This window comes from Danio rerio, chromosome 22, assembly GCF_052040795.2.
Source record: "Danio rerio strain M-AB ecotype USA chromosome 22, GRCz13ab, whole genome shotgun sequence".
Classification (NCBI taxonomy): Eukaryota; Metazoa; Chordata; class Actinopteri; order Cypriniformes; family Danionidae; genus Danio; species Danio rerio.
Window position 1 is genome coordinate 38,188,781 of NC_141042.1, and position 15,282 is coordinate 38,204,062.

The window sequence follows — 15,282 nt, forward strand, 5'->3', positions numbered from 1 at the left end:
TATAAAACCAAAAATGATTGAGCTCATGTCCATGTGTTGTGCAGTAAGTCGATATATTGACTATTGTGATTATTGACAGGCCTGCATCCTGATTGAAATCATAGTTGTTATCCACATTACTTTCATTCCCGCTTTTACTTGCTAACCTCATTCATTTACTGAGTCATTAAAGAAGGCAGAAAGTTCTTGAACTGTGCGCAAGTTGTCAAAAGACACACATTTGTCAGCAGGCTAATAGCAGGTGTCCAGAGAGCGTGCGCTGCAAACCCGCTGCCTCCAATTGACCTATTTGTGTGGATTCATTGTTCTTGGAGCTGTAGAGTTATTAAACCTGTTCCTCCGCGCTGCTCCGCCTCCTGCACACCCGCAGGGCAATTCCTTCTGCCTGTCGTCATCTTTTTGGTGAAAACGTGAAAGAATATTTCCACTCGTGCTTGTTGTGTGCAGCGTTTGAAAAGAATTTCACTGAGTATCCTTTCAGGGTTAAATAGTTCTTTCGTTTTTACTGCATTTGTTTTGGTTTTGTCTGAAGTTACGCAACTCTTTAGGTCTATAGGGTGAATTTCCATGACGTCCCCAGTTGTTATATTTAAAGATGTATACAAGTTCACCTCTCACAAATCTCTCATTTAAATGAATTCTTACTACAGGGAGCTTTACAGTATTATATTTGTGCAAATACTTAAGATTAGTCAATACTGAAGCCAAATCTAAAGAAAAAAACTGACGATAAAACAGTCCTAATGAAAGGAAACACTAAAAATTATTTGAGATGTTGACAGTCATGTATGTGTCTAACGCCGCTAACAATAGTAGGACGCATGAATTTAGCTAAAAAGTGAAAATTGGTTGTTTTTGCGTTATTTACAGCAAATTCGTTCTTCCGGTTTGAAGCTACGTCACGGCCATGGGATCCTTGTTTGAATTCCTGCGTGAAGACTGGACGTCCGTACTGGCCAATACGACGTGACGTCTTTGAGCTTTCATCATTAACTCATGAGAAAGACTTGGCTCGAACCAATCAGCGCGCTCTATTGTGTATGAGGTGCATTACTATGCATGATATAGCTTCGAAGTGTTCAGATACAGTGTTCAGAGAGACGCCATGTTGTGTTGCCAACCATAATTAAATAAAGTGGTAGAAATAGTAGTATGCTTCGGAGACATGGGTCGTCAATTTTGCTATTATAAATGTACTCATTTACGTTGAGCTCTGTAGATATAGTCAAGTAGGGTTGGGTCTATAGATGATGCCGTCGTCCATCGCTGATGGCCAATATACAACACGATGCTGAGCCTGCATCGCCGATACTCCGCCCCGCCCCTGTCGCAAACCCACTCACGAAAAATAAACACTCAGGCCCTGTTTACACTAAAACGTCTTAGTGTTAAAATGGCATTTTAGAAGGAAAATAATCCACATCTACACTATGTTTTAACTAGCATTTCTGAACAGCCCTCCGTCCGCTGAAAACGCACATCACATGACCACACACACACACACAGCCACATGCTCCTCTGAGCTCCAGAGACAGAGAGCAGTGTATGTCTTTATCAAGGTTGTACCGCTGGATCACGTCTCACTACAGTTGTTAAACGTGATATTCAGACATCCCAAGTCTCCCGAAAGTTCCGGGAATGTCTATGCATTTGCGGGACTCATAAAGGCCGCAAACGAGTGATAATCTCCCTTAAATCGCATCTCCCTCCCGGTCATCAAATAAGTCACGCACCCTTCTCACCCCCGGATCCCTCCTCGCTCTTCAGATACGTTGCGTGCAGTCTATCAACATCTATTGTCTGTCAGTCATCTATCGACTGTATTTATTTATTTATGCAAAATGTTAAGTTTTTGTTCTCACATATGTTAAGTTTTTTTTTTCTTTTGGAAAAGCCAAATACTTTAATTTGTGAATGGGGCCAGACATACTCTTTCTTTTTTTTTTGTTATTTTGTGAAAAAATTAGCTGATTTATGCATATTTTTTGGGAGTATCATAACTAATAGCTTAGTATATGAAATAAATTAGCTTTTTAGCTTTTATTTAATGTTTACAATGCTCCTGTTGGTGTCGTCAATCTGGCAACCTGCGCTTACATGTGTTTTGAACCAGGCGTGCAATACCTAGTTCAACCAGTTGGCCTCAAACTTACATACTGCACATTCAATCAAACTTACATACTGCACATTCAACTTGGAGCCCAAAAAATGATGCCTTTATGAATATCCTATAAATTGTCTCTTTAAAAGAAATCATAACTACAAAATGATTATTTGCAAAACTTTTCAAGGTATACCGCTATTTGGAAAAGTCAAGGTTTTAAAAACTGCCCAAATTTTCTGCTATACCATTTTTGATATAGGTTTTTTATTTTTTTACAAGTTTGATGTAAGTTGACATGACTGGAAAAGTTCATTTGGTTCAACTAAAAAACGTAAGGTGGGCAGAATATTTTTGCTGTGTGGCATTTGCCCCTCTTGGAATTTTTATTTGTAATAGTGTACATTTTAGTGGCTTTTTATTACAGAATCCAGACGTCAAGGCAGTACCAGCGAAGCCTGATTGAACAAAATAAATAAGTCACAGGATAATAGTCACTTTGTAGCATTCGCTATGTTGCATGATCGACCATAGAAAATTCAGCGCAACGTCTTTTAGCTAAGCTCTGTCAACTTGGCCATGATCAATGTGATCATTTGTGTTGGGGATTCAATGTCTCGCACTGGCTGTTCTGACTCTTCCTGTTTGACGTATTCAGCTATGAATCCTTCAGGGCTCTTGCTGGGGGGCTGACGCCGATGCTGCTTCACACCCTGTCCTTTTACAATCTTCTTTTTGGTACACCCAAAAATGAAAATTCAGTAAACGTGTAAGAATCCAATTTAAATTTCTGGGTCAACTGATCACCGTACGCTCGAGGCATATCCACTGAGGCTGTTGTAAGCAGTTATATTACACTGTAAATAGTGCTAGGATCCACATAGGTGACTTGTGTTAGGCAGGCCTGTCATAAGGAGTTTTTGTTGTGCGATATAATGGCTAATAACAGCATAATAATGCTCATAGCCATAAACACTTTAAAACACTTAAGATTCTTTTCTTTTTTTTTTAGATTTATTTATGGCCTTTTTGCCTTTATTATTAGATAGGACAGTATTGAGACAGGAAGCGAAGTGGGAGAGAGAGAGAGGGGGTAGGGTAGGGAAATGTCATCGAGCAGGGATTCGAACTCGCGACGCCCTGACATGCTATTGCACCATATGTCGGCACGCTAACCACTAGGCCAGGGGTTCCCAAACTTTTCAGCCCGCGACCCCCAAAATAACAATGCCAGTGACTCGCGACCCCCAATATCCTCTGAGGTGGTTATAAATACAGAAACTTTGCATGCAATGACGCAGACACAACAATTAAATTTGTGTCAGTGCTTTAAATGTGCCAGAAAGTATAACCTGATGTTATAAAATCAAAATGCATCTGACGCTATTGCTGCCTTTAATATAATGTAATTACCCCAGGGGTCGCAATCCAATAGAACTAGTAACTATAAGCTACTATAGTAACTATATAGTATATAGTAACTATAAACGACTATTTTTATTTTCAGTATAGTTATGGATAAAATATGTTAATTCTTATGGTTTAATAAAAATAAAAAGATTTTTGGAAATCACCAGGCGACCCCCCCCCCTTCATTGCCCCGCGACCCCTCGGGGGGTCCCGACCCCCACTTTAAGAACCACTGCACTAGGCTATTGCACCGACATACTTAGGATAAATTGATGTTAATAATGTAAATGTCCTATTATATGAACTATTAAAGGTCCTATTAGGTACGTGTCCAGTTATAAACGTGGACAGCGGTAAGGTAGAGCGTAAATGTCAATGTTAAATAGCTTTAACGTTTTTTTGTGAATTTGTAAATATATATTGCAACGGCAAAAAGTATTGAGGTCATCTCCAAGTATTGCACTATAAGTCGATATATTGATTATTGTGACAGGCCTAGTGTTAGAACAACATGAAGGAATCAAGTTAACTTATTAGTTTTTACAAACTGATGTGTATGGATTTTAAAACACTCAAGTTTTCATTCATTTATTAATTTTCTTTGCGGCTTAGTCCCTTTATTAATCAGGGGTTGCCACAGCGGTATGAACCGCCAACTTATCCAGCATATGTTTTACGTGGCGGATGATCTTCCAGCTGAAACCCATCACTGGGAAACACCCATTTTTGTGTAGCCTAGCCAATAGCCTAGTGGTTAAGTTCGCTGGAGAGACGTGCTGGACACCTGCTCTGACTTTAGCTTTAAGAAGAGTGCGAGGACACGCGGGTAAAAAGCCTTTTGCTAAATAGACTGATCCAGCTCATCATTATTTAGGGTGACAATACATCCTCTTTTTCCCGGACATGTCCTCTATTTGGGACTTAAATATTGGATTCAGCCAAGATTTCTGAATCGCCTAACATGTCCCGGATCCTGCTTTCTTTAGCTGCGTGTCTACATTACTTTATACGCAAACTTTGGCCGGTGCATCTCAATCTCTCAGCAGCACCAAGACTAGAGAGGGAGCAGATTTGAGCTGTCAGTGGTGCACATGGATAGTAGGAGTGAAATAGTGGATTTCTTTTTTTTTTAGTTCATTTTTTTACTTGTACACTCTGAAAAGAAACAGTGTCATGTAAAATGCTAAACATCTTTGTTGTTTTAATTGTCTGTTAAATAAGAATAAGAAATCATTCTTAAAAGTCACATTATTTCAAGTGCTGTGGAGAAAAGGTGTGTTTCAATTCAGCCTCTGCAAGTGTATTTATGTTAAAGATAGTCTGCGCAATATATATTATTATAAAATTAATAATGTTTGGGAACATTGATACAGCCATAATCTTCTTATGATGCAAACACAGATTAAACAGATCTGATCATGTAAATGTTTGTACTAACCATACTGCACATTTTATTAACTTAACAAATTATTTCTGCTGCCTAGTGTGAAAGATATTTTTCAGCTCAACTGGATCAAAAATTCATCAAGAAGCTGTGTGTGAAATTAAAACTTTAGACACTGAACCTTTAGCTGCTGTTCAATTAACAATATTTAATTGTATTAAATTGTATTAATATTATATATTTTTTCTTATGTTCCTGCTTTTAGCTGTTTCTACCATCTGCTGATGGTAAAAAATAAATAACTAAAGTGACCTTTAATTAGTATTTTGCACTTTGAAAATGTATTTTTGTTTATTCAATTAAGATATTTTTCAGGGTCTTAATATTTATTATTTAATTCTTTTTATATATTCTTATGTAAAAGGTTCACATTTATGCAACCAATATTTAATAAATTGGTTGTTTTTTCCATACTTACTGTTTCTGACTTTTGTTCTCAGATTGATCTAGCCGTTCGGCACAACAAAATAGGTAAAAGTAAAGTATTCATAATTTGTGCTGATTAATATCGATATCGGCTCGTACTGAAGGCTGCAATATCGGTATCGTATCGGAAGGTAAAATGTTGTATCGGGACATCCCAAGACCTTTGCGCACTTACCTTGAGCCTGAGTAAATCAAAATATGCAGCTCTCAGAACTACATGGAGTAAACAAAAACAAAGACTGTGTATTTATGCACTGGCTTTGTTGTCTCGTTTTTAACCTGATAGAGTGCTTTAGATAATAAATGCAAATTCATATCCGCCTTACAGATTCCAACCTTTTAATTTCTTTCAATCAAAGCAGAATGTTTTGATCTTTCCCTCCAACACCTTTGAGATTGTCTTGCCTTATTCATATTTCTCTCTTTCTTTCTGTTTCTTTTGTTTATCTGCAAGGAACCCCTCTACTGCTTTCTATCAAGCGTTCCCAAACGGCAGGTCGAAGGCCATCAGTGATGGGTATGATCACTGTGTGTGTATTACATTGCACTCTTGGCAGCTGTGCGTGTGCATGGAGTGAGCATGGCATTTTCTGGAAGTGGTTTCAGGCTCATGTGTCTTAACACCGCCCCTGAATATTGGACCATTTTCATGCGTTTGCACAGTTGTTAACATTATAAAGCTTGGCATTAAACTACTAAAAAGTGCTTAACACTGCTCTGAAGATGCTTTTTTATATGCAACATTTGAGAAATGGATTTCCTTTCTCTCTTCTGTTTAAGTTTTGTCTTGATTTGTCTTTGCTATTGGATGGATTCAACTGACTATTTTCACTTTTGGGGAGCGCAGCAGTGTGAAAAGTGTCCATTATTTACTCTGAAGTTCATTTAAAGCTGTCATTATTCATTGGATCTGTTTACGCCGGATGTTAAGATGTTTTTCATCAATCCCGTCACTAGTGGACTTTGCTATTTATATTAAACGCAGGTCTAAGGCCCTGTTTACACTGTCAGGTCTTGACGCCCAATTCCGATTTGTTGTCTATATCTGATATGTTTGCCTGTCTGTTTACACGTTCTTTTAATTGTGACCGATCTCCGATTCATGCTTTTACACTTGCTTAACAATTTACGATGTCGCGCATACGTTAAGGCGGGTTCTAGCATCTGAGCCACACTAGCCATAATGGAAGAAATTGTCTTTTAGCTCTGCGAAATATGCAAAGTTCCACTTTAAAATTATTTTGAGGTGGACGAGGAGAAAAAGGGCCGTCATTGCTGCTTACGCCTATGGTTTATATATTGTGTCCTCCACCATTCAGAGGAATTCGTGGGTATGAGAGAGATCTCAGGTCTGGTGGGAGCAAATTTTGGTCACTGAGCACTTTCCTCCCCTTTGTTTCCTCTGTTGTTGTTGTTTACCGCAACAACGACTCCAAACACGCTCCTTCTACGTTATTAAACCACGCAGAAGTACCACATTGTTGCAAGCTTAATGATGTACAACATGGAATGCCTCAATAAATCCGATCTGCCTGTTTACGAGTCGCATAGTCACATATATGATTTATTTCCAGATATGACGGAGGCCTGAAACCAGGGCCGGCGCGTTCTTAGAGGCGACCTAGGTGGCTGCCTATAGAGGCAGAATAGAGAGGGCGGCGTCCGCGACACTACCCTCACCACTCGCGCCCTCAGTTATATCCACATCCCCGACATTACCCTCACCACCTGCACCCTCAGTTATATGTGCGTCTAGGGCGGCAGAATAGAGAGGGCGGCATCCACGACACTACCCTTACCACTCGCGCCCTCAGTTATATCTGCGTCCCCGACACTACCCTCACCACTCGCGCCCTCAGATATATCTGCGTCTAGGGTGGCAGAATAGAGAGGGCGGTGTGCGCGACACTACCCTTACCACCGCGCCCTCAGTCATATCCACGTCCCCAACACTACCCTTACCACCTGCGCCCTCAGTTATATCCACGTCTAGGGTGGCAGAATAGAGAGGGCGGCGTCCGCGACACTACCCTTACCACCGCGCCCTCAGTTATATCCACGTCCCCGACACTACCCTCACCACCTGCGCCCTCAGTTATATCTGCATCCCCATCACTACCCTCACCGCCCGTGCCCTCAGTTATATCTGCGTCTAGGGTGGCTGAATAGAGAGGGCCGCGTCCGCGACACTACCCTTACCACCGCGCCCTCAGTCATATCCACATCCCCGACACTACCCTCACCACTTGCGCCCTCAGTTAAATCCGCGTCCCCGACACTACCCTCACCACCTGCACCCTCAGTTATATGTGCGTCTAGGGCGGCAGAATAGAGAGGGCGGCGTCCGCGACACTACCCTTACCACCGCGCCCTCAGTTATATCTGCGTCCCCGACACTACCCTCACCACTCGCGCCCTTAGATATATCTGCGTCTAGGGTGGCACAATAGAGAGGGTGGTGTCCCCGACACTACCCTTACCACCGCGCCCTCAGTTAAATCCGCGTCTCCAACACTACCCTCACCACCCGCGCCCTCAGTTATATCCGTGTCTAGGGTGGCAGAATAGAGAGGGCGGCGTCCGCGACACTACCCTTACCACCGCGCCCTCAGTCATATCCGCGTCCCCGACACTGCCCTCACCACCCGTGCCCTCACTTATATCCACATCTAGGGCGGCAGAATAGAGAGGGTTGGGGTTGAGGGCAGCATGACCGTCCTCTGCCTTGAGCGGCAGTTCAGCTTGCTCCGGCCCGGCCTGAAACCGATCTCTGATTATCTGAATGCATGTGTTTTTTTTTGTGTGTTTACGCGGTCATAGAACAGATCCAATCTGTCTCACAAATAAGCAAAAAATCAGAATTGGGTCACATTTAACTTGCAGTGTACACGGGGTCTGAAATGTTTTACCACTTCCAGAGTTAGTCAGAGTTAGTTGCATTTAATTGGACTGCGTTTAGGTCGAAGCACTTATGTTCGATTAGCCAAACATTGTTTCATTGTTGAATAAAAGTCTATATAACTGGAGTTTTCTTGTTTTGACCTATTAAAATTTGTGGCTAAGAAATAACTACATTTGGTTTTTTCCAATTCCATTGGTCAAACCTGGCCATTACCAAAAGTCCATAGTGTTTAGCCCTATCTAGAAGTCTAAAATCTCTTTCTTAATGGTCTTAAAAAGTCTTGTATTTGACTTGATGAAACCTGCAGAAACCCTGTTTAAACATGCCTCCTATTCAAATCACATTTCTGGAAGTTCCTTTCAATATGAGAGCACTTTGCGGATTTTTTGTGGTCACTTTCACGTAGCCCTTACATACTTTATGACACACTCATATTGCCATTTCAATTTAATAGAGTGTATGTGGCATTACTGAAAAAGTGAAGTGACAGACAGCACTCAATGCAGTTTTACTAGACCAGAGATAGAATCATCATGAGCTGGTTTGTGTTAAATATTGTTTTGTAAATGACTCAAATCTTTAGCTATCTTTGTAGCTCATAGCTTAGACTAAGGGTTTTTAGTCATTTATTTTTAAAGCAATTTGAATGAAAAACATGGCCAGTTGGTTTTTTATTAATGGAAGCAAAAAATGCAATTGATTATACACTACCTGATACAAGTCTTGTCGTCGATCCCAGTTGTAAGAGCAACAAATAATAACTTCACTTGTAGTTGATTATTTGGAAAAGCTGGCAAGATCTGCTGCTGCTTTTAGTTATAAGCGTCACATAAATTGTATTTAAACCTAAAAAACTGAAGGAAGCCCATAATCAGTACCTGAGGCGATCATTGTCATAGTAGTGTATGCTGTTGTTTTGCCGCAACGTTGCAGAAATAGAAAGCATTTTTAAAATAGACATTTCACACATCACCATCACAAATGGTTGGGACAAGAGAAAAACTCTATGAACACACACTACCTGACAAAAGTCTTGTAATAACAAGTAATACAAATCAAAACTTCTGGTTGATCATTTGGAAAAGTGGCAGAAGGTGGATTGTTCTGGTGAATCATCTGTTGAGCTGCATCCCAATCATCACAAATGTCGCAGAAGACCTACTGGAACCCGCATGGACCCAAGATTCTCACAGAAATCAGTCAAGTTTGGTAAAGGAGAAGTCATGGTTTGGGGTTACATTCAGTATGGGGGCGTGCGAGAGATCTGCTGAGTGGACGGCAACATCAACAGCCTGAGGTATCAAGACATTTGTGCTGCCCATTACATTACAAACCACAGGAGAGGGCAAATTCTCCAGCAGGATAGCACTCCTCATACTTCAGCATCCACATCAAAGCTCCTGAAAGCAAAGAAGGTCAAGGTGCTGAGGATTGGCCAGCCCAGTCACCGGAGATGAACATTATTGAGCATGTCTGGTGCAAGATGGAGGAGAAGGCATTGAAGATGAATCCAAAGGATCTTGATGAACTCTGGGAGTCCTGTTCAGTGACAAGTCTTTAGTCTAAACAAAGTCAGACCGTACTGTCCTAATTCAATCATTCAAAATCAAGGCGTGATCATATTTTATTGTGCTCAAATAAGCATCATCTAAAGGCTTTCAAATGATCAACTAGAAGTCAAGTTATTTGTTGTTTCTAAAACTTTTGTCAGCTAGTGTATAAAAAGATTTTGACTTGAGCTTAGAAATGCACACAAAAAATTAGATTGTACTGTTAGAAGTGTGTGTGTTCAGGTCTGTGTGCGTGTGTCAGCGAGTCATCGTTTTGTGGATTTTTTAAAAGTTTGAGTTCTGGCACTGATAACGTTTTAAAAGTCACCGGGATCAAAAAAGCAAAACCCATATCACACTCTGCTGAAGAGCTATTTTTCTACAGGACTAATTCAGTACGGTTCTGAATGTAAGGTGTATTATGATGATGAAGATGTTTAGGATGTAAGCTATTAAATAAATTGCTGATGTTTCAAAAATCGGAAACCGGTATTTGCCTCTACTATTGTTTTGATAAAGTTTAACATAAACAGTATGTTACCTTTAAATGAGTAATTTGTAGCTCTGCTATTGTATGATCAAAGTGTCCATTAGAGGTGTTTGTGTGTGCTTTCGGAAAGTACAGAGAGTGCTAGTCTAATTAAACCTCACAGGCACAAATTGACATTTGATTATGATTGAAAGTGCAATACTTTTTCTGAACAAAGGGAGGGATAAGTTGACACTGAGCCAAAAGGCTTGAACATCACACGGTGACTCTCGTGAGAAGGGTGGTATTCATGTCAAAAGCTGTTTTTTTTTGCTGCATGTTCGCTCCTGTCGTCACAGAAGCTCAACTACTGACACCTGTCAAACTGTTGCCTTAAAGGAAATCGGAGGCATATTTGTGATTGCAGGCTGGTTTGAACGACGTTTCTTGTGATGTGGCTCTCCATATAGCATACCTGAATATATGCAAATTTTCAAAACTACTTGAATGCACTGAAAAAATAAATATTCAGAGATGATTCCTTGGATTTACTCATTTTTTACGTTAAGTGGCTGTAAACAATTTATTTGGGCTGAATTTAAGCAAACAAATTAAGTTGAATTTCATCAAATTTAATTTGTTTAAATTCAACACAAATAAATTGTTTACAGCCACTTAACGTAAAAAATGCATGCAACACTTTTTTCAGCGCAGCTTTGCAGACATATTTTTTCAGTGTATATTTAGAAACCCATTAAGTGTTTGTATAAGCTTGATTTGAGGTTTGAGTTTCTGTAAGGAATGCGTGATATTTATTTTACATTTGTCTGGCATTTTAAAGGGATATTTCATGCAAAAATCTAAATTCTGTCATCATTTGCTCACCCTTGTTCGAGTTGCTTCTGTTGGACACAAAAGATGTTTTGAAGAATGCTGAAAACCTGTAACCATAGACTTCCATTTGTTTTCCTTACCAAGGAGTTCAGTGGTTACCATTTTTCAGCTTTTTTTTTTTTTTTTAAATATCGTCTTTAGCGAAACTCATAAAGGTTTAGTTTAGTAATCTATCCCATTTAAAGGGATAGTGCACCCACAAATTACAATATTCCTGTTCATTTACTTACCCACAGGTCTAGGGATGCACCAATACTGTGTTTTGGATCTGATCCCAATAGCAAAATTCTGAGTATCGATCAATACAGATCTGATGCGGTGCCTTTTTTTCCTAAGCATAATACAGTTTCTATGAGGGCTGCACGATTAATCGTATTATTATCACGATAACGATATTTGTGGCTCTCAAACAATAATTAAATATCATCACGATTTTACAGTACAAAGACCAAGTCGATATTTTAATGGGCAGAGTTTATGGATTGTAACGCATCACAAGCATGCGTCTAGATTTCAAGTGTTTTTTGGAGGAGTGCAATGTTGAGCAGGTAGCCTTTGCTCCTGTTTAGTCCAAACTTCCCAAGGTGACACAAAAAATCTCATTAATCACCTTAAAAGCCATCACAAAGTGGCTGTCACCAGTTGGATAATGAGCACAGGAGAATTCTGCTTTGCATTTTTCGATGCATTACTAACATCACTAAACCAGACAACATTTGTTTTATAAGTTATTCAAATATTTGCGATGATTCAGCAGCTTTTTCTGTGGCGTTTGCCAGTCGTGTAGACAGACTCTGTATCCAATTTTTTCCAATGTAAAAAAAAAAAAAAAAAAAAAGTCATCATGACCGTTCACGTGGGTATTCAGGTTAATTTTCATCAATCTGATGCAACTTTTATTTAAAAGAAGAGAAAATATAATTAAAATATTTCAGATCAATAAAACTCAATTTATAAAAATGAAAAATAATTTTATTTATAAAATAATGAAACAGATAACTAGTTTCCTTGATTTCTGATTAGCCCATGCACTTTATTCTGTTTTACAGTTTTAATAGGTTTATGTGCTTATTTAAATAACATTCGTTGAACAAATATTTTAGCACATTGAAAGTAATTAAATGACCTGTCTTTTGATTGAAAACTGTATGCAAAAAATCAGGAATTGACCACGCATGCAAAAAAAGCAATCATCCAACACATGCATCCCTCTTATGCCACACTTTAAAGGATAAATTTACAACTGAACGCTTTTGTACATTCAACATTACCTATTGTAGATAGACTATTAATGTGGATATTATCATTTACAAACTACAGCAGCACTGTTAGATTTTGGAGCCATAGTGTCACGATGCTACCATAGTATGATAAACCAACCTACTTTGTACGTGTCATCGGAGGAGGAAAACCCCGCCCATTGGTGACGATCTCTATCTCATTAGCATAGGACGTCAGTCTTGTTTTTGAATCTGCCACTATGCTGACACAGGTATTTGTAGCTCCGCCCTCTTTAAAAAAAAAAAAAAGAGCGCAATCTCATTTGATTTGAAAGCGACAGTCACCAAAACACCACAATTAGGATCAAATACTAAAACGGGACATTTCAAAGAGTTATAAAACATTATTTGTGTGGTATTTTGAGCTGAAACTTCACACACACTCTCTAGGGACATCAGAGACTTATTTTAGCTCTTGTAAAATGAGGCAGAATAGGTCTTGGACTCGTTTGAATGTTTATTTTTCTTTTTTTAAAAATCTGTCACCATTCAGTGCTATTCTATGAATCACTAAGCAACACACATTCAGCTCAAAGTCTTCTTTAATAATCTACTGGAGAAAAAAAAAGTTCCCTTCATCTTAGATGACCTGTGTGTGAGTAAATGAATAGGAAATGTTTATTTTTGGGAGAACTATCCCTCGTCTTTCTGACAGTATTTATGGGACAAGCATCAGTGCAGATAAGCTAGGCTTGTGCTACTAATTTGATTATTCATCCCGCTCTTTTATCTCCATCCAGATGCTCCAGGGCTTTTGATTACAGGTGCATTTCCATGAAAATGCTTTTGTTTGAGAGTATTAGCATAGCCATTTTTCTGTATGAAGTGGACTGTAAATGCATATTTGCGGAAATATTTGTTTGGATTTAAACAAATACTGAATAAATCCTTAAAATCTGATAGCTGAAGCCATTCCCAAATGACTATTTGTAAATTACAAAGTGAATTGTTCACCCTAAATTTGAGCCCTGATCCCAACTATGACTTAAACCGTGATTCCCCCCCCCCGCCCCCCCCAGAGTTGAATAAAACTGACACCACCCCCGACCTGTCACCATGACTTGTCACCATGTTCCCCCCAAAAATCTAATTGAACTGTAACTCCCCCACCACCCCAAATCTAAATCAACAGTGACCCCCAGAGTTGAATTGAATCTTGACCCCACAGAATTGAATTGATCCATGACCCCCCCAGAATCGAATCAGCCCATGATCCACCAGAGTCGGATTGAACCTTGACCCACCCAAACCCCCCTCCCAAGAATCAAGTTGAACTACGAAAACCCCCACTCCCCCCAGAATAAGGGTGCTTTTACACCTGTGAATCGATTCAGTTGTTCCAAAACAGAGATTACAAATGTTACGTTGTTGCTCTTTGCTCTTCGCTTTCACACTGCAAAGTTTCTAATCGGACCAAAAGAGCTTTGGTGGTGTTTGACAAGGTGCGCGCGACGTGTCTGAAGAGTGAGGAGAGATATGGTGGGGAGGGGTGAGAAGGGATACTCGCGAAACTTCCCGCCCTACTCATAATTCTCTCTTCATATACCCATAAGCCTATTACATATCCATAATACACTGTGATATAACCGCGCTTGGATCGGATTGCTTTCTCATTGCAATCGATTCGCTCCAGTGTTTGTTTCAATCAAGCTGAGACCACCTCATTCAAGCGATCTCGGAGCCATTGAGTTGGCGTGGATCCGAGAGCGATTGGTGGATTCACATATGCCAAACGAACCGCGCTAACTGGGTAAACGAGACAGGTTCCAAGACAAAAGTGTAGATGTGAAAGCACCCTCGGATTCAAATCAGATTATGACCCCCCCCCTTCCCTCCACCAAACGAATCGAATCGGTCAGTGTTGCCCCGAACCAGATTGTGATTCCCACCCCGTTAGTTTATGTGGTCAAACATGGGTAACGCATTACAATATTGAGTTACTCCCCCAAAAAGTAACTAGTTGCTTTACTTAGTTACTTTTTATAGTAAATAATGCGCTACGTTACTTTCAAGTTACTTTTTATTACCTGGATGAGTCATGCAGGGTTTTTTTCCCCCTCCTTTTATTTAAATAGAAGAGCTGTGCAATTACCAACACACCGTATAGCCTATAACTTCATTTACCTTTGAAAAACACATCCAAATTTGAATTCATGGTTTCCGCTACATTCATTCGTCCATGGCGGGGCGCCACACCAAAATTCTTGCTGCCTCGGCTACATTACAGCTTCTCATTCAAAACATTAAAATTTTTTAATAGCGGGTAATAATCGCACCAAAACGTATTAAAGGGTAAGTCAATTATAACAGCGCACACTTTTCTGTAACCGTACTAGTGCTGTGCGTCATTTGTTTAACCCTTTAAGGTTACGTGCTGACTGACTGGCTGACTGACAGTCGCAAGATGCGATAGGCCAGCAAACACAACGTATAGCCGTTTCACTTTACTTCAGGACGCATTAATATCGCTCTGTAGGTTTATTAGGGAGACATTCATAAATATTCCTAGCAAATCTAATAAATGCTGGAGACATACTCGTTACATAAACGCACTAAATCGTACTTCAGCAGCGTTTATTTGAGAGCGCACAAGATCTGCGCGCTCTTGAATTGGCTTATATTCGAGGGGGGCGTGCAAGAAGTTTTGTGCACGAGCAGAGGAAATCGCAGTGCAAGCAAAGAGATCCGCATGGCTATTACATACATTACAGATCTGTGTAAAAATAAATAAAAAAAAGGCCTCCCACCACAGCTGGAAAAAATCCTAGAGGAAACACTGGAATTTCCTGGAAACCTCCTGACCCCA

The 15,282-nt window shown here is 39.9% G+C and overlaps 1 protein-coding gene across 2 annotated transcripts in view; it reads left to right on the forward strand.

Annotated features, from left to right (window-relative positions):
• The window catches only part of tsc22d2 (TSC22 domain family 2), a 53,580-nt gene that overhangs the window by 17,254 nt on the left and 21,044 nt on the right, over window positions 1-15,282 (forward strand). The window contains exon 2 of one of the 2 annotated variants that reach the window (XM_087302485.1): window positions 5,836-5,898. Coding sequence (XP_087158611.1) covers window positions 5,836-5,898 — 63 coding nt within the window. 2 annotated transcript variants of the gene reach the window in all.